Source organism: Myotis brandtii, unplaced genomic scaffold (assembly GCF_000412655.1).
Source record: "Myotis brandtii unplaced genomic scaffold, ASM41265v1 scaffold670, whole genome shotgun sequence".
NCBI classification, from domain to species: domain Eukaryota; kingdom Metazoa; phylum Chordata; class Mammalia; order Chiroptera; family Vespertilionidae; genus Myotis; species Myotis brandtii.
The window spans coordinates 806,980-834,148 of record NW_005370611.1 but is presented as its reverse complement, the minus strand read 5'-3'; the positions used below and the strand labels follow the sequence as shown (position 1 = coordinate 834,148).

The following is a 27,169-nucleotide window of genomic DNA, read 5'->3' as shown; positions in this document are numbered from 1 at the left end:
TCCGCCTGCCCGCCCGCCCGACTTCCGGCGTCCGCGCCGGGCGCGTAGGAGGTCCCTGTGCACTGAGGTGGACCGCTGAGCTGAGTTCGTCTGTGGTTCTGCAGCCTGGACAGAAAGTACTTATATGTTGATTCTTCGGTTCTTAGCGACCCAGTCACCAATTTCTTGACCTTTTCAGTTGAAGACTGTATTGGCATGCCTGTGCTCTAGATAAAGCCTGTACTGAGAAAGCATCAGGCGCTGTAAAAAGGGTCGACATGAATTGCATCGCTGAGTGAAATACCCGTGTAGACTTCAAAGATGATGCCAACAACTTCAGGTTTCACTGAAACATGCCTAAAAACGAATGTATGTTTGTGTGCATGTCCGTATGTTTATGAGGATGTTGGAAAATCAAGACCATGGGTGTCTTTATGGTTGGAAGTATCCTGCCCCGGAACCATTTCACTGCAGCACAGGCTTGGCGGACTCCTCCGCTCAGAAACCTTCCTCGCGTTTGAACCATTTCTCTTGTCATTTCAGTTCTCACTACTCTCTCCCAAGGACACCCACACGGACCCGCACAGAGGAGTATTTCTCTATAAATTCCTTCCACTTTCCCACTTCTGTGCGTTTACTCATATTGGCTCCTCCGCCAAGATGCCCATGCCATCTGCCTAAAGAAGACCATCCTATGTGTTCAAGTGCCGGAAATGGTTCCCTCGGCCGAACCTTCATAGGTTGAAGCTGTACCTCTCTAGTAGCACTTCCTTTATTAACTTATATTTTTATTAAATGCAATTATGTCTTTCCTAATTAGACTGTAGACTTTTGAATGTAGGAACTACTAGACCATATTAATCTTTCACTTGGTTAATGTAGTATTTTTTTAAACAGGGATGTATTGGGGTCTACACTTCAGAGAATTTTTAATTTTGGTACCACGTTCATTTTGGTTTTAAAGAGTAATTGTAAGTATCAGTAGGATAAACAGCTGAACCCTGAAACCTGCCAAGTGATTCCAGTGCCCATATTTATTTGTGTTTATCTCCCATTTTGGCACCAAGAAAAAGAACTGGTTAAGAACATAACTGATAGATGTGCTGCAGGTGAGGATCGAGTGGCATGTATGAACAGAGGTTTTTCAGCAAGTTAAAGAAAAGCAACAAGAGAATTGATTCTTCCCTACTGCGTGACCAAGTCAAAAAGACCTGTGTGGCTGTAGGCCAGAACCATATGTATTTAACAAGTGGCTATTTAGTTCAGCCAATTTTAATTTCACTGGTTTTCAGTTGTGTTTGTATTTAATCTGTATTCATTCCTTCATTAAATATTTATTCTTTGGTTTTTATGAATATATAAGAGATTTGGGGTATAGTTAAATAAGAGATTTAGGATAGAGTGAATGTATTTAAGAAACAATACAACAACTTAAATTCATAGCTTTCTTTTTTTTAAACAAAATAATACATTACTCAATTTTTAACCACACTGACTTAGATATTCATCATTCTCTACTTCCTTACAGCTTACATTTAGCAAATAAAGATCTATTATAAAGCTGAAGGCATACCCAGTTGTGTAAACACAGATGGTAGTGGCCCAGCTATAAAGGCCCATTGCTTTCTTAATATGTTTGTTTTCAGCTTATAGGAACTCCACCTGGTCCCTAAAACAAAACAAAACCTTTTTTCTCCTTGACAATTATTCCCAATTCCTAAGAGAATAATAGTATTGAACAAGACAAACTCACCAAGAATATAAAGGCCCAGGCAGCGTCTGAGCCTCCACACTTTCTGTGCTCACAGTTCACAGAGAAAATGTTATTCCAGAGAAGAGCCTGGCTTTGGTTATACCTCAGCACAAGCTTCATTCTAGGAAGCGAGCTGAGCAGCCCAGAGCTCCGTGGTAAAAGTTACTGTTATCAGCTTCACAGGTTTCACTGCAGCTTTAAGGAAGCAGAAAATTACTGCCATGCCCAGGGAGGACACCTTGCTTACACTTGGAACCAGGAGGTTCAAGATCTCATCTGGGACTTTCTGGAAGAAGGAAAGAAGTGGTGGATTGGGCAAAATTTAATGCTGCTGGGGAAAGATCAAGAAAACAACAACCCAAGTAAGGCTCTGAGGTTTGATATTTATGAGGGAAACTTCCTTACTTTTATTCAGGAACAGGAGAAAGAAAACATTTAAATCTTCCTGTATACAGAAAAATCAGTCATTTTACTCAGTACCATCATTCCTCTGTAATATTTCTACTCTTCTGCTGCAGCCTTTGATTTGTCTGTGTAGCAAAGATGATGGGATTTTCTCAGAGCCTATCAAAAGTTAACTTACCTAATAGTTCACTGAAAATACTGTGCAAGATTCTGAAGTGGGAAACCTTTTATGGTCACTTTGTAAATATCTCTTCATCATTCTTGGCTCCAAGGTTTCTAATGCAGAAACTAGGAGAGAAATTTGTTCACCTGTTGTCTTTCTTAGATATTTTCAAAATTATGTACCATAATCTTGGGGTCTTAGAGAAAACTCCAAGGCATATGTGTCCTAAGTATCTTCAATAAAGTCTAAATAAATTAATGCCTAGCTTTGTGACAAAGAACACATAATATGAAAAAATAATCTATAATATATGTGGTGAGGGAACCTAACTTTTCATCTATTGAAAGGTAGCAAAATTTGGTTTTCATATATATATATATTTCCTAATCCTCACCAAAGGATATGCTTTTACTTATTTTAGAAAGAGGGGAAAGAGAGAGAGAGAGAGAGAGAGAGAAAGAAAAACATGGATCAGTTGCCTCCCTAGGGGATTGAACTCATAACCTAGGTAAGTGCCCTGGCTGGGAATTGAACCAGCAACCAAGTCACACCAGCTAAGGCTATATTTATTTTTTTAAATGTTTGACTTTTTATTAACCAGTGTCATCCCAATAAATTCAGTAAACATGTTTTTTAAATGTTTGACCTTTGAGTATGAAGCTCATCTGGGTCTGGTCTTCCTTCTGCAGATGTCACAGCCCGCCGAGCCACCAAGCCCACCAGCTGCACTTACGTGTCCAGAAAGTCCAACCGGGTCTCATCAAAAGTAGACTTGTGCTCCCTGGGGCATTATTTCATTTGCCAGGCTGGTAAGTGATGAAGCTACCTGCTGCCAAAAACCTACCTTTATTATTATTTTTTAAATGGACTTTTACTGATTTCAGAGAGGAGGGGAGAGAGAGATAGAAACATCAGTGATGAGAGAGAATCATTGATCAGTTGCTTCCTGCATACCCCCTACTGGGGATCACGCCCACAACCAGGGCATGTGCCCTGACCCGGAATCGAACCGTGACCTCCTTGCTCATAGGTCGACGCTCAACCACTGAGCCACACCAGCTGGGCCAAAGACCTAACTTTACTAGAAGAAACTGATTCTAAATAAGGAGAGTTTGTGAGAGCATTAATTAGCAAGTCCCTGAGTGATAGGCCTTAGGAGGGATATAAGGGTCTTGATTTTCATGGTTTTGGCTAGGGTGAGAAACTGTTCATTTGGAGTGACTTCCTTACCCATCCTACTCTTGTAGTAGAAAAGAGCTGTGCCTTGATGTTCCCTTCATGGCTGGACTTGGGCAGAGTGTGAGAGAAAGTGTACTTCTAGTATTGGTAAGCCCATTTTCCACATGTGAACCCCTAATCCATTCAGTATTTGGGCTTTAGAGGGTAGAATAGGAACCAAAGGAGGAAAAGAGAATATGGTGAAGGAAAATGAGAAGATGAGGGGTGAGGAGATTTTCATCAGTTAGAGGTTTGTTTTCTCAGAAGTAGATCAGAATTAAGGTGTGTGGTTACATAAAGCATTTATTAGCTCAGTGAACTCTCGGAGACTTTATGATATCCCGGATTATCTAGGTAAAAATTTGTTTCACTTTTTAAAAATTAAATCTTTATTGTTGAAAGTATTGCATATGTCCCCTTTCCCCCCATTGACCCTTTCTAGCCCGCCTCCATCCTCGTTTCACTTTTTTAAAAAATCACAAATATATTCTTTCGAAAATACAAAGCACATATAGGTACTTCATTAAACACAATACATTGCAGTATCTCTTTATTACAAGATATATTTATCTATTGCAGTATTCCTCAAATACTGGGTATTGAGAGGACCCAGTATTTTAACGTAATGAATTTCTAGCTTCAAATCTCTCCTTCTTACGCTTTCAAGCTCTTTGTGAGATTTTTGTCCTGTTTTACAGTATAATGTGCTAGTCTTATTTAGGCCAAGGTTGTGAGCCTAAACTCTGCACAAGTCTACTGGGTATGTGTTTCATTCTGACAAACTGCATCCCTAGTATTGGCCGTCTTACAGTTGTGAACTGTTTTTTCATCATCTCCCGGACTGGAAAAAGCAACTCCTAATTAGCCTAAACGATGATGATATTGTACCCATCTTTCACTCTCCAAGAGTTGAGTTTTTAGACATTCTCAGCTACTCTTGGTTTTGGAGTAAAAATGTCTTTTCTGATATTATCATTCATGTACTTGCAAGAGATTACTGCTATGGAGTGTAGAAGGCTGTGCAGAAGATAATCTTAGACAAAAAAAGATTTCTATTCAATTCATCTAAGCCAGTTCTGCAAATTCTGAGCCTACATTCCCACAATGAGAGGAAGTACGTTACTGCAGCTAAGAGCGCAGGCTCAGGAGTCACGATCATGGGTCAGAGTCCTGAGCTCAGATCTTGTTTTTCTGACTTTCCACTTGTGACACCTGGGCAAGCAACTTAGCCGCTGTGCAGCCCAGTTTCCTCCAAAGGACTGTTATCAGAATTAAGATAATGCAAGTGGAGCATTAGAACAATGCCTAGCATAATATTGTCATTATTACTGTTCATATTATATTATTGTGCAATTTCTATTTTTTGTTCAAAGTTTATTTTCTGCTTCTAGATAGCTTCACACTCATGTCTAAGGTGAAAACACTTTGGAAATCCAATATTGCTAGTTACCTTTAAACTAAAGTATTTCACCATGTAATTGCGTTAGAGGTATTTTGAAATAACTAGTGTTGTCACAGTGTGTATACATTTTTTATTATGAATTTAAGAAATGCCTCTTGCAAAATAACATGTGGGTGAGAGAAGTATTTGCAAATTTGTTCCTTAACATTCAAGAGAGGAGTCTAATACTTTGTATTATCGTACAGTGTTACTGAGGTTACAGATTGACTTTTGCACCCTGAATAGTTGAACTCAGGATCTTTCTTTTTTTAACAAAAAAAAAAGGCACTTAAGCCCTGGCTGGTTTGGCTCAATGGATAGAGTGTTGGCCTGTGGACTGAGAGGTCCCAGGTTCGATTCCAGTCAAGGGCACATGCCCAGGTTGTGGGCTCGATCCCCAGTGGGGGGCAGCCAATGAATGATTCTCTCTCATCATTGATGTTTCTATCTATATCTGTATCTTCTCCCTTCCTCTCTCTGAAATCAATAAAAATAATTTTTAAAAAGGCACTTAAACTCACAGATAAAATTATTCATTCCTAAGAGATTTTTATTTTCAGTGTCAGAATGAGAAGTGGTGGTTTGTGTTAAAAGTGGTATGTGTTGTAGTAGAGTTGATATTCAGCTGAGTGTACCAAGACAAGCCAGACTGGTTGTGAAAACTTTAAACTACTTCCATGCCATTGGTAAAGTAAAATAATAACACAACCACAGTACCTCAAACTAATTATCGTAGGGTGACATGACAAGAGAGAGAGAGAGAGAGAGAGAGAAAGAAAAACATGGATCAGTTGCCTCCCTAGGGGATTGAACTCATAACCTAGGTAAGTGCCCTGGCTGGGAATTGAACCAGCAACCAAGTCACACCAGCTAAGGCTATATTTATTTTTTTAAATGTTTGACTTTTTATTAACCAGTGTCATCCCAATAAATTCAGTAAACATGTTTTTTAAATGTTTGACCTTTGAGTATGAAGCTCATCTGGGTCTGGTCTTCCTTCTGCAGATGTCACAGCCCGCCGAGCCACCAAGCCCACCAGCTGCACTTACGTGTCCAGAAAGTCCAACCGGGTCTCATCAAAAGTAGACTTGTGCTCCCTGGGGCATTATTTCATTTGCCAGGCTGGTAAGTGATGAAGCTACCTGCTGCCAAAAACCTACCTTTATTATTATTTTTTAAATGGACTTTTACTGATTTCAGAGAGGAGGGGAGAGAGAGATAGAAACATCAGTGATGAGAGAGAATCATTGATCAGTTGCTTCCTGCATACCCCCTACTGGGGATCACGCCCACAACCAGGGCATGTGCCCTGACCCGGAATCGAACCGTGACCTCCTTGCTCATAGGTCGACGCTCAACCACTGAGCCACACCAGCTGGGCCAAAGACCTAACTTTACTAGAAGAAACTGATTCTAAATAAGGAGAGTTTGTGAGAGCATTAATTAGCAAGTCCCTGAGTGATAGGCCTTAGGAGGGATATAAGGGTCTTGATTTTCATGGTTTTGGCTAGGGTGAGAAACTGTTCATTTGGAGTGACTTCCTTACCCATCCTACTCTTGTAGTAGAAAAGAGCTGTGCCTTGATGTTCCCTTCATGGCTGGACTTGGGCAGAGTGTGAGAGAAAGTGTACTTCTAGTATTGGTAAGCCCATTTTCCACATGTGAACCCCTAATCCATTCAGTATTTGGGCTTTAGAGGGTAGAATAGGAACCAAAGGAGGAAAAGAGAATATGGTGAAGGAAAATGAGAAGATGAGGGGTGAGGAGATTTTCATCAGTTAGAGGTTTGTTTTCTCAGAAGTAGATCAGAATTAAGGTGTGTGGTTACATAAAGCATTTATTAGCTCAGTGAACTCTCGGAGACTTTATGATATCCCGGATTATCTAGGTAAAAATTTGTTTCACTTTTTAAAAATTAAATCTTTATTGTTGAAAGTATTGCATATGTCCCCTTTCCCCCCATTGACCCTTTCTAGCCCGCCTCCATCCTCGTTTCACTTTTTTAAAAAATCACAAATATATTCTTTCGAAAATACAAAGCACATATAGGTACTTCATTAAACACAATACATTGCAGTATCTCTTTATTACAAGATATATTTATCTATTGCAGTATTCCTCAAATACTGGGTATTGAGAGGACCCAGTATTTTAACGTAATGAATTTCTAGCTTCAAATCTCTCCTTCTTACGCTTTCAAGCTCTTTGTGAGATTTTTGTCCTGTTTTACAGTATAATGTGCTAGTCTTATTTAGGCCAAGGTTGTGAGCCTAAACTCTGCACAAGTCTACTGGGTATGTGTTTCATTCTGACAAACTGCATCCCTAGTATTGGCCGTCTTACAGTTGTGAACTGTTTTTTCATCATCTCCCGGACTGGAAAAAGCAACTCCTAATTAGCCTAAACGATGATGATATTGTACCCATCTTTCACTCTCCAAGAGTTGAGTTTTTAGACATTCTCAGCTACTCTTGGTTTTGGAGTAAAAATGTCTTTTCTGATATTATCATTCATGTACTTGCAAGAGATTACTGCTATGGAGTGTAGAAGGCTGTGCAGAAGATAATCTTAGACAAAAAAAGATTTCTATTCAATTCATCTAAGCCAGTTCTGCAAATTCTGAGCCTACATTCCCACAATGAGAGGAAGTACGTTACTGCAGCTAAGAGCGCAGGCTCAGGAGTCACGATCATGGGTCAGAGTCCTGAGCTCAGATCTTGTTTTTCTGACTTTCCACTTGTGACACCTGGGCAAGCAACTTAGCCGCTGTGCAGCCCAGTTTCCTCCAAAGGACTGTTATCAGAATTAAGATAATGCAAGTGGAGCATTAGAACAATGCCTAGCATAATATTGTCATTATTACTGTTCATATTATATTATTGTGCAATTTCTATTTTTTGTTCAAAGTTTATTTTCTGCTTCTAGATAGCTTCACACTCATGTCTAAGGTGAAAACACTTTGGAAATCCAATATTGCTAGTTACCTTTAAACTAAAGTATTTCACCATGTAATTGCGTTAGAGGTATTTTGAAATAACTAGTGTTGTCACAGTGTGTATACATTTTTTATTATGAATTTAAGAAATGCCTCTTGCAAAATAACATGTGGGTGAGAGAAGTATTTGCAAATTTGTTCCTTAACATTCAAGAGAGGAGTCTAATACTTTGTATTATCGTACAGTGTTACTGAGGTTACAGATTGACTTTTGCACCCTGAATAGTTGAACTCAGGATCTTTCTTTTTTTAACAAAAAAAAAAGGCACTTAAGCCCTGGCTGGTTTGGCTCAATGGATAGAGTGTTGGCCTGTGGACTGAGAGGTCCCAGGTTCGATTCCAGTCAAGGGCACATGCCCAGGTTGTGGGCTCGATCCCCAGTGGGGGGCAGCCAATGAATGATTCTCTCTCATCATTGATGTTTCTATCTATATCTGTATCTTCTCCCTTCCTCTCTCTGAAATCAATAAAAATAATTTTTAAAAAGGCACTTAAACTCACAGATAAAATTATTCATTCCTAAGAGATTTTTATTTTCAGTGTCAGAATGAGAAGTGGTGGTTTGTGTTAAAAGTGGTATGTGTTGTAGTAGAGTTGATATTCAGCTGAGTGTACCAAGACAAGCCAGACTGGTTGTGAAAACTTTAAACTACTTCCATGCCATTGGTAAAGTAAAATAATAACACAACCACAGTACCTCAAACTAATTATCGTAGGGTGACATGACAACCATTAATAAATGTAGTTCTATCTTGGCGACATCTGAAAGTATCTGTAGCACTCTGCCATTTGGGATATGGTCACAGCCTTGCCATCCTTTGAAACACTCTGTGCTTTAGGAGAGTCATCAGTTGATCATTATCCTCAAATCGCTTATTTGCTACTACTTCTAAATGACTCGGCTTTGACTTTGTTCTTGTTTCAGCAGTCAGTGTGTGATGTTTTGATATTTATAAATTCAGTAGTTTGTAATAAAACATTAAACACAAGTTCCCACAATGCCTAGTGAAAAAAAATGGATCTAGGAAATAATCATAAATGACTGCTAACATCAGAAAGAGAGAGACAGATACTATGTGACTCCTGATGGACTACTTGACACCACCTACTAAGTAATTTTATTAAAAAAAATAGAACTTGAAACTGCTCAAGCTCTGTGAGCTAACCATGTATATGAACACTTAAAGCACCTTTATTTGTAATAGCCCCAAACTGGAAACAGCCCGGGTGCCCTTCAACAGGTGGTTGGTTAAGCAACTGGGGTACATCTATACTACGAAATACTATTCAGCAATAAAGAAAAACAAACTATTGATGCATACAACAACATGAACAACATGAACTAATCACCAGGGAATTATGCTGAGTGAAAAAAGCCAATTCAAAAGGTTACATACTACATGATTTCACTTATTTAATATTCTTGAAATGAAATGACAATATTATAGGAATGGAGAACAAATTAGTATTTGTCAGGGGCTAAGACGGGAGTAAGGGCAGGAGAGGAAGTAGGTGTACAAGTTCAGATAATTTTAAGGGAATATTGCTCAAGAGCAGGAATGAACTGAAGCTATACATAACTCCTGAGGGAATGAAAATTGGCGAGTTTTTTAAGACAGGAAAAAAAGTCTGCTAGGACAATGCTCTTGACCCAAAAAGTGTGCAACTAGAGGGGTTCACTTTGTGTAGGAGCACAGAAAGTTGGTAGTAACAAGAGAGAAGGCGGTATCTGTGGGGACGGATGCTTGTAGGGGGGGAGATTTGGTGGTAGGAGTCTGTGGAAAGGACTTTTAATTGTTTCCATTTTCCCCTTGAGGCAGAAAGCAAAGTTATCACTTGACCTGAGAATGAGGATCAGGGAGACTCCTAGTTGTTGGAGATTTGAGTAGAGGACAAAGTGGGAAAGGGTTATCTAGGAGAGTGGAAGTGGGACTAGACAAGGGGAATACAGTATCATTGCCTGGGGCTCATGACCCTGAATTTAAGCTGAGATGCAGTCAGTGAAGTGGTATGATTTTGTCTAGCCATGTTTAACAGCATGAGGAGAAACACCAAATGCACGCAAGGCACGTTCAAGAATATTATTGCCGCCCTAGCTGGTTTGGCTCAGTGGATGGAGCGTCAGCCTATGACTGAAGGGTTCCAGGTTCAATTCCAGTCAGGGGCACATGCCCGGGTTGTGGGCTCAGTCCCCAATAGGGGGCGTGCGGGAGGCAGCCAATCGATTCTCTCTCATCATTGATGTTTCGATCTCTCCCTTCCTCTCTGAAATCAATAAAAATATATTTTAAAATAAAGAATATTATTGTCCACCTTCTCAACTCTTTTATCTCTACCAATAGGAATTAAAGACCACAGAAGAGAATATTATGCTTAGAATGTAAATTCTTAAAATGAACTTAATTCTCTCCTGTCAGTGTTGACCAGTCAATGGGCCTAATTTTGAGGTGTTGGATCATATAAGGTGATGTCTGTTCTCCAGAGCAAAAGAGCTGCCTCAGAAGTCCTACGTTATTGCTCTTTTTAAAAAAATGGATACTAATCTTTAATTTGTGTTTTCTTGATTATCACATATGTGCTTGTAATACTTATTTTATAGACCTACAGTTAGAGTTGTATCCTATAAATTAACTCCACATAGATGTCTTTTCAGACCAAGATACAAGTTATGAAAGAAATGGAAATAATTCTCATTCACATCGGAGACCCAAGAAGACAAAAAGAGAAGTCGCAATACCAAGAAACAAAATGGCCTCAGGTAATGGGAAGTGAAATCAATAACTGCCTTAAAGGATGCACAAGACAATTCATGCTGAAATGTGTCATCATCACAGGTACCCAGTAAATATCCATGGCACTCTCTTTTCTCTCATCTCAATATTGCAATCTTTGCTTTCATTTATAAATTCTTACTTTCTTGATATTCCTTTGCCCATCTTTTTTTACATATACCCAAGTGAAAGACAGTTTTTTTCTACAAATGTTCCATCAAAAAAGAGAGGCTTCTAGCCCAGCCTGTGTAACTCAGTGGTTGAGTGTCAACCTATGAACCAGGAAGTCACAGTTCAATTCCTGGTCCGGGAACATGCCTGGGTTTCAGGCTCGATCCCCAGTAGGGGGTGTGCAGGAGGCAGCCAATCACTGATTCTATCTCACTATTGATGCTTCTATCTCTCCCTCTCCCTTCCTTTCTAAAATCAATAAAAATATTTTTTTTAAAAAAGAGAGAGACTTCTAGAAGTCCTTGCAAAGTCAAGTTGCAGTGTTCTCTCTCATTATTTTTTAATTTTGAAAAACAAATACTCTTTGGGGAAGATGCATTAGCCTGAAATGACCTCAATCAATATCAATGTTGAATTATTATAGAGATCTCCTGATAGAATGGGTGAAAAAAGAGACTAATGTAAAGTGGATCTAGTGATGATTTTAGGGGTATGACCTCACAACTTCAAGTGTTAGATGTCCTTGTCAACAAGCCCTTTAAGTATCCCTTAAAAGAACAATTTAGAAAGTGTTATTGTGGTAGAGACATGAATATATATTTAAAGGACAATGTAAAAATCAACTTTTCTGAATGCTTTGTAAGTGGGTACTTTTGAGTTGGGCATAAGTGTTTAGTGATAGCATTAAATGGAAGTAAAGATTATATATTTTGGAAAACTTAAATAATTCCCAAAGTTCTCCAGATTATAATTAAAGCAATGATGATGAAGATGCATTTGAAAAATCTGAATAAACTTATGACATGAAATATGAGTTTCATGAAGCAATTTTTATAAATTAACATATATCCATTTATATAACATGATTTTAAATATGCCTTTATAAAATGAAATAAATAGACATTTGATGTTCCACCTACATCCTTCAAGTTTTTATATAGTCATGTTTGCCCAGAAATAACTTTTTAACAGTCTCATTGAGAAAAGAGGAGATTGCCCTATTTGGGAGGTTGCCTTATATTTATATAAATATGGTCCTTTACAAATTTTTGTGTTACTTTGCTTTAAGCATATTCCTATTAACTTTCATATAAAGGCATCTAATTATTTTACTAACCCTGAGAATATTTTTATATCACATTTAAATTTATTTTAATAATAGAGATCCTTTCTGGTTCTAATGCTCCCTTGCAACTCTCTTCTGTCTTTTGTGGAAATTTTTTTCTTCAATATTTTGGTTTTAATTGTTTCCCTCTAAAAAGTTCTTTACAAAAACACATTCTTCTACCTACATTTTTCTAATTGTCAAACCCAGGAATGAAAGTCTCTTTTGAAATCCCCTCATCTGGTTAAAGGAATATAGTTTATATTAGTTTTCTCCTCCCCACCCTCACTCCCTAGATCTTGTTAGTACATTATGTGGGTTTTATTCAGGTTATTGTTATATTAAATTGTTTTCTGTGTGTGTGTGCATTTTTGTGTGTTTTATTGTTGTTGTTGTTAATCCTAGCCCAAGGATATTTTTCCATTGATTTTTAGAGAGAATGGAAGGGAGAGGTAGAGACAGAGAAACATCGATGTGAGAGAGACACACATTGATTGGTTGCCTCCTGCAAATATCCCAACCAAGGAACCTGCAACCAAGGTACATGCCCTTGACCGGAATCAAACCCAGGTCCCTTCAGTCCGCAGGCTGATGCTCTATCTACTGAGCCAAACTGGCTAGGGCTAAATTGCTATTTTTATATTATACGACTTCTCTTAAGAATACATTTTTAAAACTTTTATCAAAACCAGATTTCTAGTAATAATTTAGCACTTATTTCTATTTCACTGGTTTTGTGACTTTACTTTCCTTGAGTTCTTAATTTTGTCTCATTTCTACAATTGTTTTTTCAAGAACGATCAACTGGTGGAAATATTTGGGGAACTTGTGAATAGTCAAAAGGGATCTTTCTTGGCCCTTCCCAATGTTAAAAGAAAATTCTCCCCAGACAAGTTACTGATCTAGTAGACTTTAATTCAGTAATTTATGAATTGGGCAGCAGCCAATGTAGCAGATAGAGAGCTCTGAAGAGCTGGACATGACAAGAGATTTTTATAGACCTAAGTGAGCAGGGTTACTTTCCTTATTTGGAGCAAAGGGAAGCCTTGAAGTCAGACTATGTAATTTGTGCTGAACAGGCAAGCACTGATTGGTTGACGTTGGCCTGCCTCTTCTGCGAGAGCCAAACACAGAAACTTAAGTTTTGGTTTGCTGTAGTGGGGTTTAGCATGACTGACTCTATCTTGGGTCTAACTTCGTTACCTTAACACCAATGAGCCATATTTTAGCAGAGTTCACAAGTTAAAACATTGGATCGTAGCTGTATATCCTCCATATCTTTTCTGCCATTCTCCTTTTCAAATATATTTTTTATTGATTTCAGAGAGGAAAGGACAGGGAGAGAGAGATAGGAACATCAATGATGAGAGAGAATCATTGATCAGCTGCCTCCTGCACGCCCCACAGTGGGGATCAAGCCCACAGCCCGGGCATGTGCCCTGACCAGGAATCGATGTGACCTCCTGGTTCATAGGTTGATGCTCAACCACTGAGCCACACCAGCTGGGCTGGGCTGAGCTCATTTATTTCACTTTTAATCTATCTCATTCTTGTGCATTTTAGCTTCAGCTGATTTATCTTTAAGACTTCCTGTTTCTATTAAGGATGTTACATAGCTTTCTAAGGATTTGGTTAAATAAATTTTTTTGCTGTTGATAATTTTCAGAGTTATGCTTGCCTCTGAGTCCCCTGGATTCAGTTCCCAGGTTCTGTGCTAGTCATAGGCTCTCTTTTGGTTTGATTTTTTCCTTACCTTTGAAGGCAGGATCTGTCCAAACACAATGTTTGTCAGGAGACCAAGAAATTGGGTCACCCTTAGGTCGGCAGCCTGTTGGCTTATCTAGTGATCATTACCCCTTTCCACATCCACAGTTGACGTATAGGGTGAGTTCCCTGTTCCCAGCAAGCTGATGGCCTTGATCTGAGGTGACATTTTTCTCTGCTCTACCTCTATTGCTTTAATTTTCACATTGTCAGAGACTCTTACACCCATCCCCCAGATGAAGATATTAAGAGGTTAAGTCATTTGCTTGAGGCTTTTGAGTCCAGTTTCTTTCTCCCAACCTCCATCCTGTTTGCCCGGATGGAAAGACATAGCATCTGATCAGAAGAACATCTCAGAATTCTGGGAGGCCAGCAGTCGGAGCCGCAGTGATTCTGCTGCCAAATATACATGTCAGTTCTATGAACAACCGAGGGAATGTCACAAGAAAAGGTAAAGAAGGCCAAGTAGGCTGCCTGTAGCCAGCTATATTTTAACACTCATGCCTTGAAAGAAGTCAACCAAAGTTAATAGCAAATAGGCATGTTAACCCACTAATATTGCCTTAGAGCATGGTTTCCTTACTGGAAAGTGTGGAAAGAGAATGCAAGCAATATGGTGATCTGGTAAAAAGTCTATCAGAAATATGCTCTGATTTATTAAAAAACTAGAGGCCCGGTGCACAAAAATTCATGCACTGGGGGGGGGGGTCCCTCAGCCCAACCTGCACCCTCTCGCAGTCCGGGAGCCCTCGGGGGATGTCCGACTGATGGCTTAGGCCTGCTCCCCCTGGTGGTTAGTGCACATCATAGCACATCATTCAGCCTTTAGGGTCAATTTGCATATTACCGTTTTATTATATAGGATATATTTATATAAGTATACGGCTTCTCTTAAGAATACATTTTTGTAAAAGTATGAGACAGATATTTCTGCAGTGAGGTTTATATACTGGCACCTTTATGGTTGGTTTTATTTAATATTTATTTTTACACGGAGGATCTTTGAAGAGTAAGCAACAGGATGAGACGGTAGTGATTTGTCATGCTTCAGCTTCGGAATTCTAGCTGTACAGCTTCATCAACAGCAGAAAATGAGCCTCTGGTCTCCTATGTGATTTACATTTTTAGCAAAGAATAACAAATAAAATAGGAAAAAATATTTCTATCCTAGGCTTTTACTTGAACTTAACCTACTTTCATATATATATATATGCACTGGAGGGGGGGAGGTCCCTCAGCCTGACCTGTGCCCTCTCACAGTCCAGGAGCCCTCGGGGGATGTCCGACTGACATGGAAGAGGGAGAGGCTTCCGCCACCACCACTGCACTCACCAGCCCGGCTTCTGGCTGAGTGGTGCTCCCCCTGTGGGAGCACACTGACCACCAGGGGGCAGCTCCTGCATTGAGCGTCTGCCCCCTGGTGGTCAGTGTGCATCATAGCAACCGTTCACTCTGCTGTTTGGTTGATTTGCATATTAGCCTTTTATTATATAGGAAGGAGGATATATTTTTATTGATTTCAGAGAGGAAGGGAGAGGGACAGATAGAAACATCAATAATGAGAGAGAATCATTGACTGGCTGCCTCCTGCACATCCCCTACTGAGAATTGAGCCTACAACCTGGGCATGTGCCCTGACCAGGGATCAGGAATCAAACCGTGACCTCCTGGTTCAGAGGTTGAGCCACATGGGCCAGGCCTAACCTACTTTCTTTTTTCTACAGGAGCCACTCATCATTCAAACAAATGTCACCAACCTGCTCTTGCTAATCCTGTAAGTACTTAACCTTCACAGCACACATCTTGGAATCGTGTTCTCTTTATCAGTCCTGGTGGGTCCTGCCAGAGCTCTACTTTGTCTCACAGAGTGCTCTGAATTATAGTTTTCTGATAAGGAAAGGAAAGTACTTAAGTGCAGGAAAGCGTCGGGTTTAATGGATTATTTATTAAAGATGATTTTAAACCCTATCTTTTGGCTTTCATGCTGGTATTATTTTCTTTTGTTGGTGGTTTCTTTATTCCCTGCTTCATTCCAAAAAGAACTTGTGGCATCTTACAAAAATATATACAATGCAATAATTTTTTTTATTTTAAAAAGGAAAAATAAACTGAGTGAAAAGTAGAAACTCTGCATAATCTACAAAATTTCACCTTCAAGAAATTTCTTAGCTTTCTTGCTTTTGTATCCTACATAGAAACCTCTCAGTAGATGGCTAAATATAGATTTACATTTATTTGGTCCACTGTGAAAAAAAAAAGTGTTATAAGTATAAAAAGGAAGGGGGATGAAATAAAATCCCCTAAATCGGTATTTCTCAAGGGATGTTCTGCAGAAAAACAGCCAATATTGCTTAAAATATTGCCAGACGGAATTTGTTTTACTGTAAGACTTATCAGGGCCTTTTTGTTTTGTGAGGATATTTTCTCCATTGATTTCCAGAGAGAGTGGAACAGAGGGAGAAGAGACAGAGAGAGAGAGAGAGAAACATCAATGTGAGAGAGACATTCATTGGTTACCTCCTGCATGCCTCCCCTCCCCCCACTGGAAAGCAAGCCTGCAAAGGAAGTATGTGCCCTTGACCCACGCTTCAGTCTGCAGGGGGACACTCTACTGAACCAAACCGGCTAGGGCAGTGGTTCTCAACCTTCCTAATGCCTCAACCCTTTAATACAGTTCCTCATGTTGTGGTGACCCCCAACCATAAAATTATTTTCGTTGCTACTTCATAACTGTAATTTTGCTACTGTTATGAATCGTAATGTAAATATCTGATATGCAGGATGTATTTTCATTGTTACAAATTGAACATAATTAAAGCATAGTGCTTAATTACAAAAACAATGTGTAATTATATATGTGTTTTCTGATGGTCTTAGGCAACCCCTGTGAAAAGGTCGTTCCACCCCCAAAGGGGTCTCGGCCCACAGGTTGAGAACCGCTGGGCTAGGGCATAGAGTCTTTTATATGCCCCAAACCTAACCACTTCCCATTATCTTCACCACTATCACCCCAGGCTCAGCCACCATCAGCTCCCATCTGAACACTGCATCTTTCTCCTACTGAACTCCTTGCTTCTGTCCTCGGCCTCTTTCTGTCAATTCTCAGCATAGCAGTCAGAGGAGCCTTCTTCACAACAGAAGTCAGATCCAGCCACTGTTCATCAAAGCCCCCTCACCCCCCATGTCTTCCCATCTCATTCAAAGTAAATTCACACACTTCTCAATTTCCTGACATAGGACCTGCTCTCCACCCCCCTTCCCTCATTCCCCTCCACTCCCTGGATCTTTTTTTAGCTCCCCTCCTACCATTTTTGCTCATCCAGCCTTTTTGTTCTTCCCCAAACAAACAGCAGGCCGTGGCCTCGGGGCTTTTCCACATCTTAAATACCCTTCTCCAGAATACTGACAGAGCTTTCTCTCTAATTCTCAGCCAAAATGCCCTTCCTTGGCATCTGACAGGCGTTAGTGACCACGCGATGTAATTTGTCTCTGTCTCCACCACTAACGTGGACACTCGGGGAGGGCAAGAACTTGGCTCACTTTGTTCATTGCTGCACCCTCACTTCCCCATGCTTAGCACATGGTAGCTGTTTCATTATAACTTACTGAATGCTTGACAATAAGTACACACGGGAAATTGTGCATCTCAAAGAGGGTAATATCACACGCCACTTCCTCCAAACTGCTTGAGTACAGGGTCTTTTTGAAAGAAATATTTATTAATATCTCAGGGCCCTGGGAGTTCCAAAGCAATTTTGGAGACACCGCTTTAATTTTCATTATTTGGCTAAAATCAGATTTAGCCTTTTCCTTTTATATATTTTTATCTTTTAGTCCAAGACCCTGTGCCATTCTGCCAGCCCGTTTCCTTCAGTCCTCCCCACAGTCACACAGCAGGGACTGTCAGTCACCCCTGTGCCCACCAGCCAGCCACTCCCTGTGACGGCAGAGCTCCCCAGGCCTGCGTCTGTAACACAGGCTGGAAACGCTCTGGTGGGAATAACTTCAAGCCCCAAAGAGGACTCACATCCAGACGTCTCCACCAGTCATCTCCAAGCATCGTCTCAGAGCGCATCCGATCAGGTGAGTGAGGAACATGGAAGTCACAACTGGGTACGTTCATTACATGGAAATAGCACTTTTAAAATATATATATTTTTTATTGATTTCAGAGAGGAAGGGAGAGGAAGGGAGAGATAGAAACATCAATGATGAAAAAGAGAGTTATTGATCAGCTGCCTCTTGCACATCCACCACTGGGGATCGAACCCGAAACCCGGGCATGTGCCCTGACCAGGAATCGAGCCCTGACCTCCTGGCTCATAGGTCGATGCTCAGCCACTGAGCCACACTGGCTGGGTTGGAAACAGCACTTTTATTCTTTCCTTCTATTTTGGTGTCGTTTCGGGAACAGTGATGCTAGGAAGGAGCCTCATTCACCCTTTACCCCTGAACAGAATATACCTGGGAATGCCTGACAAACAGGCATGTGCCCCGATTAAAAGCAAAAACCAAAGCAAGTCCATGAAAATATCCCACATTGGGTCTTAACGCCTATTTCAGTATTTACGGTCTTATTAGGTAACTAGGGGCCCAGTGCCCGAATTCGTGCACCCTGAAAGGGACTGTGGGCCACGAGGCTGCAGTGGGCACAGGGGCGGGTCTCAGCCCATCCTCCACGCCCCCGCCCGACCCCTCCCTCAGCAGCCCCAGTCCCCTGTCTGCTGGCAGCCCCATTTCTGCTGCTGCTGGCCCCACTCACACCCACTGACGGCGTGGAGTGATTGGGACCAGCGCCAGCAATGGGTGCGAGCAGAGTCGGCACCATCAGTAGGTGCGAGTGGCAGCTGCTGCCCTGATCGCCCCTCAGGAGGAGGGGGAGGTGAGAAGCCCTCAAGGGCGATTGGGGCTGGCAGCCACTGCTTACACCCACTGACGGCACCGAGTGATTGGGACCAGCGCTAGGCGCTGGCATCGGGTGTGAGCAGCAGCTCTGGCATTGGCAGTGGGTGCGAGTGGGGCCAGCACCGGCAGTGGGTGCGAGTGGCAGCTCTAGCACCAGCAGTGGGTGCAAGCAGGGCCGTCTCTGGCAGTGGGTGCAAGAGGTGGCTACCAGCCCCAATCACCCTCAGGAGCAGGGGGGAGGTAGAGAAGCCCTGAGGGGCGATCGGGGCCAGAAGCCACTGCTACCACCTGCTGATGGCGCCGAGCGATCAGGGTCAGAGCCAGGCGCCAGCAGCAGGTGTGAGAGGGGCCGGCGCCAGCAGCAGGTGCAAGCACCGGGCAGGACCGTGGTGCATAGGAACAAAGAATTTTCAGTAACCACCCAATGACAGTGACCGACATCCCGCCTTGGTCTGGTGCCCCCGCTCACCTGCTTCACCATCCCGCCGTGGCCAACACCCACCATATTCCACATTCTGCCGCCTGCTGCCGATGCCTGCCATGTTTCACGCGCAACCCCCTGGTGGTCAGCGCACGTCATAGCAACCGGTTGTTCGGTTGTTCTGCCATTCGGTCTATTTGCAGGGTTTTATATATATAGATGCTGTTATATCAGTGCTTCGGTTGGGGAGGAACCCTTGTTGGCCTGCCCCACTGTCTTAATCCCTTGACACCTTCTCCACCTCACCCTCTCAACCCTCCTTTCACCTTTGTTCCCCTTCCAGACAAACTGGAAGGAAAGGCAAAGCTGCTTTAACAGTGTTGACTGAAGAAAGCATCCTGCTTCTCCCATTATTTTGGGGGTTTTTAAAACACAAGCCCTGCCTATAAGCCATCTAACATTTTCCTGTTAGAAAGGAGTCCTATTTTCTCTGGATCTGCTGTCAGTGGTAATGGAAACTAGATGTTCACTGTTGTCTCAGTCAGCATTGTGTTCTGCTGAGGGGAAAAGTGATCTGCAGCAGCTTAAACAAAGAGTGTTTGCTTGCCTTAAATAGAGAGAAATTTGAAGGATCGAATATCCAAAGAGTCTACAGACAAATTATTAGAACTATCAAGAGAATTTAGAGATGTTACTGAATATCAGATCAGTATATACTAAAGTTAATTATATTATTGCATATCAGCAACTATCAGTTAGATTTTTTTTAAAAGATATAATAGCAGGTACCTAGGAATAAATCTAACCAAAGATGTACAAAACTTCTAGTTTTTCTGAGTCAGTTCACGAAACCACGATAAGGCTTGATTGAGAGACATTAAAGAAAGGCTAAGTAAGTGGTGAGATCTGCCAGGTTCAGCCCAGGTTAGGCGTTCTCTCTGAAATATCAGGTAAGGCTGCCGCTGGAATGACGCTGAGTACAGCCTGACCAGCAGGCAGACGTGCAGCCGGGCGGCATCTGTGTCTCCCTTATCTTCACTCCTTCTTATTGACATCCCAGTCCCACAGCGTAAAACCAAAATTGGGTGGGCCTCTGTTCTGAGATCGCTCTGTAACTGACCCAACCCCCTATAACCCTGTGAATCAGGAATAACCCTATTCAATTGCATGGCCTGTGAGGGTGGGGTCTTAACTGACGTGAACTGCTCCAGTCCTTGAGCCTAGCAGTACACAGTAGGCATTTAATAAGGACTTATTGAATACTGATTGAGTTAAGCTGTAAGCGGGTTGTTCTCTAGAATTCGGACCATGTAGTTGGTGTAAACAGATTGTCTCAGGGTTGGACTTCCAGTTCAAAACAAGTAGCCTCTTACGCTTTGGGACCACGCCTCGTGTCCTGGGCTTGTTTGTTTTCTCAGGTTTCCTGCCTCCCAGCTCCTGCCGTGTGGTATGTCAAGGACTTCCCTCTTGAACATGAACTCTTGGGTTGAGGGAATTACCGTGGGAAACCTGAGGGGATAAACACACTTCTGAATAGACAGGTTTTGTTGTCTTGAATTCCAGGTTTCTCACGCTTGTGATCATGGCCATGGCCATTATCTCCTCTTGCAGATCTTATTGTCAGACTCACTTGTCCTTGGAGCAATCATTGTATGACCTGTTATCATTTTCTGTATGAAGAGGTGAAAATTCTATTTGCAGAAAAGCCTCTGAAAGCAATAAGTGTGATGGAAAGCCTGTGATTCATAGAGCTCGTAATGTCACCAAAGGTCAGCTCTCATTAAAGCAATGTCTCAAACTACTAAAGGGCAGTAATTATATGCAAATAATTTTGACAAAATCCTTTGTTCCCTATAGGTCACAGATGAAAGGGCATGGAACTTCAGCAAAGCGATGCATGGTTTGCAACCTCACAGCCAACTGCAGAAAGCTTGTGAGGTGCTCCAGAGACTGACAGCCATGATCCCAGGACTTTCCGAGTCAGTGCAGGTAAGCAGAGGCTGACTGGGAGGGAACAGATGTGAGGAAGGGGAAAGTGAAAAACAGGAAAGGAGAAAACGTATAATAAAATAGAAAATGTATAATCTGGAAATTATACCCTGTACAGACTAACATTATGAAATACTTTGTGGAGACTCAATGGAAATATTAGCAAGTGTATTTATACCTTTAAATTTGAAGATTGTGCCCTCGCTGGGTAGCTCAGTTGGTTAGAGTGTCATCCCAGTACCCCAAGGTTGTGGGTTTGATCCCCGGTCAGGGCACATACAAGAAACAAGCAATGAATATATAAATAAAGGAAACAACAAGTCACCGTTTTTCTCTCTCTCCCTCTCTCTCTCTAAAATCAACACATTTAAAAACTATATGTTAAGGCAGCTCTCTCTATGGAGCGTGCCCAAGCCTTCCCCCCACCCCCTGACACCCCCTCCAGGTGCGTTTTCCTTGACTCTCTTAAGCTTCAGGTCCCTTCTTTTGCCTCTGTAACTTGTTTCTTGAGCCCATTACTTCTATAGCCCATTCCTTCCACCTCTGTGACTTTCTAAATAAACTTTCTCTTATAAAAAAAAAATCTGAAGATTGTTATTCCTTCCACCTCTGTGACTTTCTAAATAAACTTTCTCATAAAAAAAAAATCTGAAGATTGTTAAAAACTGGATCAGTAGTGACATTCTCATTTATCACATCACTGCTTTTCTGATCTATGTGTCAGGAGAAATCACAGACAAAGACAGACCCATGCCTCGCCATAGCATAGAGCAGCCTTGAAACAGGCATCAAAAGTCCGTGCCTCCGTGATATCTGCCTTTGTGGCAACCACATTTGCCAGTGTTACTTCCTCATAATTATTCGTGCCTCCTTCTACTCCCTACACATAAATTAAGGTGGTAGGATTAGTGAGGATTTTAATTTTCTTTTTTCCATTTTCTGTATTTTCAAATATTGCAATAAGTACATAAATACAATCTGTATTGCTTTATTTGGGAAAATTAGAACAAAAGCATATAAAATAAAAAGCATTCTCTAGATGTAATCACTATTATTAGATTAATCTTGATTTGCTGTGCATAACCTTCCAAACGTTTTTGATGCATACACAAAGTTTGTTGGTTTGTTTTGTTTTAATAAAAATGGGGTTAAAATCTACAAATTTTTCTGCCCCTTGATTGTTTTACTCAATGCTGAGTTAAGGATATCTTTTCATGTCAGTACACATAAGTGAACTCCTTATTCTTAATGTTTATTTGAGAGTTTACCCTTGCAAATAGCCATCCATGGATACCCTTATATCTACATCTTTCAGGACTTCTGCAAATATTTCTGTGGGATAGAGTGCTAGAAATAGAATTGATGGGCTTTTACATTTTCAATAGATGACAAAATTATCCTCCCTTCCTAAAAGGAACTATTTTACATTCTCAGCAACCTTTCCCCCACACTTTCATTTTTGCCAATTTCAAAGGCAAAAAAAAAAAAGCATTTTATTGATTACTAAGTCCTTCATTGGATTGCTTGTCTCTTTGTTTGTAAGAGAGCTTATTTATTATTGATATTAACCTTTTGTTATATATGTTGCAAATATTTTATGTTCATGTGTTATTTTTAACTTTATTTACTTGTTTACTTATTTACTTTTAAATCCTCACCCAAGGATATTTTTCCATTGACTTTTAGAGAGAGTGGAAGAGAAAGGAAAAGACAGAGAGAAATATTGATGTGAGAGAAACACATCAATAGGTTGCCTCCTGCACAAGCCCCGACTAGAGATCGAACCCATAAATTAGGTATGTGCCCTGACCAGAAATCAAACCCGTCACCATTTGGTGTACGGGACAACTCCCCAACCAACTAAGCCAGCCAGCTAGGGCTTAACTTCATTTATTTTATTTTTTTTATACTTACTTTTGTTATTTTATTTTTCATACTAGAGGCCCGGTGCACAAAAATTTGTGCACTCTGGGGGTGTCCCTCAGCCCGGCCTGCCCCCTCTTGCAGTCTGGGACCCTTCAGGGAATTTTCACCTTCCGGCTTAGGACCTAAGCCAGCAGTCAGACATCCCTCTCGTAGTCCAGGAGCCCTGACTCCTTACCGCCCGCCTGCTCACTGCTCCTTAGCGCTGCCTCAGAGGCGGGAGAGGCTCCTGCCATCACAGCTGCGCTCACCTGCCCGGCTTTTGGCTGAGCAGCACCTCCCCTGTGGGAGTGCACTGACCACCAGGGGGCAGCTCTTACATTGAGTGTCTGCCGCCTGGTGGTCAGTGCGTGTCATAGCGATCGGTCATTCTGCTGTTTGGTCAATTTACATATTACCCTTTTATTATATAGGATAGGATATTTTATTTTGCAGTTTTTAATAAATGTAACTTTGAAAATAAAGAACATTTCAAAACAAAAGTAGTAGTACTTTTGGTGACTGTTCAGTAAATAGTTGTCAGTTGGTTCATTTGACTTGTTTTCCATGAGGGTAGCCTGCAGAAAGGAGAGTTGGTGTTTTCTGTTTCATTTAGAACTTCTCCTTGATCTCCATGTCAAGTCTGTCTTGAATGCTTTTGAGGCCCTGGATACAAAGGGACAGTCTGTGTGATACTTCAGTCAGCACTCTTCTCTTCTGCATTCCTCTTTTAAGCATAGTTGTGTTAATTAGATATTTGATCCTCTTTCCACTCAGAAAGGGTTATGTCATTTGCTTAGCGCAACCTGAAATACGAATCCTCCCCGTAGGTGATATGGAATAGTATATTTTCCTTCCCTGCCACAGTGTAACATCGCTTCTTATAAAAATGTATTTGAAATGTGTAAAGAACACTGAACTTCTCAGAAGAACACAAATGTAAAACAATCATAAACCGTTCAGGAATGTCTGTTTGCTTTTCCAAAATTCCCAGGTCGATGTTGTCGACTCCCTTATTTACCTGAGTGGCCAATTACTGAAAAGCCCATTTCAGAACAACAGCACTCTGGGCTTCCAAATTCCTGTGACTGTCTGCCTCGTTCACTCCCTCAACGGTGTAGCGAAAGCTGACAAAGCAAGTGGGCCAAGATCCAAGCCTGACATTGAGCAGGTGGGTGCGGTACATGCCACTGGCCGACTCTCCTCAGAAACGTTCAGTCTGGACAGGTCCAGGTCTCGCACAGCCTCCCCCCAGACTCTCACAGCCCAGCTAAGCCTGCAGCACTGACGACACTGCTCTGTGAATCCTGCTGTGGGTCCTCTCTCTACCCCAGCGAGCCCAGCCTGCCTAATGCTGTCATCTGGTGAAAAGACCTTAGTGACGCGCTTGGCACACAGCAAGCACTCAGTAAGTTATGTTTGCTGTGCACATGAGACAATGTTCGACATTGTTAGTCATTAGGGAAATGCAAATCAGCTTCCACTTCACACCTAATAACAAGCGTGGGCAAGGAGGCAGAGAAAATGGAACCTTCATACACTGTTAGATTGTAAGATGGTACAGCTCTTTGCAAAGCAGTCTGACAGTTCCCCCAAAGTGTTAAAAATATAATTACCATGTGACCTAGTAATTCTACTCCATGGAATAGATCCACATATGTCCGTCCGCCTGAAACTTGTACAATCATGTTCATAGCAATATTATTCAAGTGGCCAAATAGCAAAAAAGTGGAAACAACCCAGATGTCCATGATCTGATGAATGGACAGAGAAAAAGTGGTATGTCCATAAAATGGAATAGTATTCGGTAACAAAAAAGAATGAAGTACTGATACAAACTACAACATGGATGAACCTTGAAAGTATTACGACAAGTGAAGAAGCCAATCACAAAAGACCATATATTATGATTCCATTTATATGAAGTGTCAGAGAGGCAAATCTATAGACTGTAGATGAGTGGTCACCTAGGGATTGAGGAGATAGGGACAGAAGAATGGACAGTGACTGCTACTGGGTTCTGGGTTTATTTTACGAGAGAGAAAAATATTCTAAAACTAGATCATGGTTCTAGTTGCACAACCCTGTGAGTTTACAGAAAAACCTTTGAATTGTATACTCAAAATGGGTGAATTGTATGTGTGAATTCATTATAATAAAGCTCTTTTTAAATATAAAAAAAACTATCATAAGCAGATCTAGGGCAGCTTATATCATGGGGCAAAAGAAATACATATTTCTTTGGGGGGCCCTCTTAGTGGCACAGAGGATGATGACTCTTTAGCCAGACTACAGGCACTGCCTATGGGTTCTCTCCAATGAATGTCACCTCCCATTACGTCATTGTCAAGATCCCTGTTCCCCTTCCAACCCCCTCAAAATCATCATTTCACTAACACAATACCCTGAGGTTACTTACACAAGTCACATGATATTTCCCTCTAAATGCAGGTAGAAAATATCCTGAAAAAGTCCTTGATGGCCCTTGGGGAGATCCAAGAAACATTTCTACGGCAGCATCCATTTTCTGAGTCTTCGGTGACTTTGACCTCTTCCATTGCTACCCTGATGTTGAGCAGGTAGCATAGGAGGAAAGGAGGGAGGGAGGGAAGGCGAGAGGGAGGGATTTTAAGAAGGGAGGAATGAAGGAAGGAGACTTTCATTTTAGGTTTTTGACCTTTAGAGAATAGATTGATTCTCATTTCACTTCTTTTTCATTAGCCAAAACATATCAACTTTGCCTCTGAGCTCTTACACTCTCGGATACCCAGCACCCATGCGGTTAGCCTTCCCATCAGCTTCGGCGCTGGAGGAGCTCTTGAATAAACACCCAGGAGTTAATGTTCAAGTGAGTGTGAAGTTGATTCTGACCAGAATAAAAGTGAGATTTGGTGGCTGTAGGCATTTGGGTGACAAGAATGCACCATGAAATGTAAGCTAACAGACCAAACAAGAGAAGGTTGTGTGCTGTTAATTTCTGTTTTACACTGGCAGGATTGAAGGCCTCTGAAAATGATCCACGATAGAATGGGGAGCATTAAACAAGCTTCTGGATTTAACTAAGTTTCTGTGTTATGATGTGAATTGATTCAACTCTTCACTATTATATAAAGCTAGGTATATCTGAATAATCACTGATTCAATATACCAACCTAGTCATATCAGTATATTGTATTTTTTTTCAGCGATTACTTAACAAACAGAAGTAGGATTGTTGCCTTATCCTGAAGAACAGAATACTTCCTAGTAAAATGAATACTCTAGGTATAAAGATGTAAAAATAATAATAATTCTGAGGGTCACAGTAAATGAATCATCTTTAACTAATTAATTCTTTCTCATATGATCCTATATAATAAAAGGCTAATATGCAAATCCACTGAAATTCAGAACGACTGGTCGCTATGACACACTGACCACCAGGGGGCAGACGCTCAACTCAGGAGCTGCCCCCTGGTGATCAGTGCGCTCTCACAGGGGGACCACCACTCACCCAGAAGCTGGGCTCACGGCTGGCGAGAGCCTCTCCTGCCTCTGCAACAGTGCTAAGGATGTCCTATAGCTGGCTTGGGAAGCGGGCCTAAGTCATCTGTCGGACATCCCCCAAGAGCTCCCAGACTATAAGAGGGCGCAGGCCAGGCTAAGGCCACCCCTCCCCCGTCCCGAGTGCATGCATTTCATGCACTGGGCCTCTAGTCTTATAATGAGAGGTATTTCATTTGAGATGTTAGCAAGGGGGAAAATCCCAACATTTACTTTAATTTATGGTATCTGATTCCTTATTATGTACCAGGGTGTTATTTATAAATATTTTGGTAATTGCTGAAACTGGAGTTTTCTTGTCTCTAGATAACAGGACTAGCTTTCAATCCCTTCAAGGATTTTGATGAGAAGAACATTGTTGGAAGCGTCGGAAGTGTGGTACTAAGTTCTAATCATAAATTGCTCCGAGTCCGTGACTTAATGGAGGATATTGAGGTATGACTCGATTATTAGGAAATAAAATAGAAGGGACTAGGAATTCCTGGAGAAAAGCATAGAAGGCAGCAACTCCGTGAAGGAAGTCATTGGAGATTCATGGAAGTGACATTGTTTCATTAACACCTTTACTTAGGAAATTGTACAAACTTTCCCTTATAAGTCGTTTTAGATCTTAGCCTATTACCCTTCCTTAACCCCTGACACTG

General features: G+C 41.3%; 1 protein-coding gene across 1 annotated transcript in view; it reads left to right on the top strand.

Annotated features, from left to right (window-relative positions):
* Positions 1 to 1,729: 1,729 nt before the first annotated feature.
* Positions 1,730 to 27,169, top strand: part of PKD1L3 (polycystic kidney disease 1-like 3) — a 68,665-nt gene continuing 43,225 nt past the window's right edge. The window contains exons 1-10 of the mRNA XM_014529162.1: positions 1,730 to 2,094; positions 2,990 to 3,109; positions 10,608 to 10,712; positions 15,490 to 15,539; positions 17,600 to 17,848; positions 20,949 to 21,080; positions 23,977 to 24,153; positions 25,434 to 25,561; positions 25,704 to 25,830; positions 26,832 to 26,960. Of these exons, the coding sequence (XP_014384648.1) occupies positions 1,800 to 2,094; positions 2,990 to 3,109; positions 10,608 to 10,712; positions 15,490 to 15,539; positions 17,600 to 17,848; positions 20,949 to 21,080; positions 23,977 to 24,153; positions 25,434 to 25,561; positions 25,704 to 25,830; positions 26,832 to 26,960 (1,512 nt within the window). The 5' untranslated portion in view covers positions 1,730 to 1,799. The remainder of the gene's footprint in view (positions 2,095 to 2,989; positions 3,110 to 10,607; positions 10,713 to 15,489; positions 15,540 to 17,599; positions 17,849 to 20,948; positions 21,081 to 23,976; positions 24,154 to 25,433; positions 25,562 to 25,703; positions 25,831 to 26,831; positions 26,961 to 27,169) is intronic.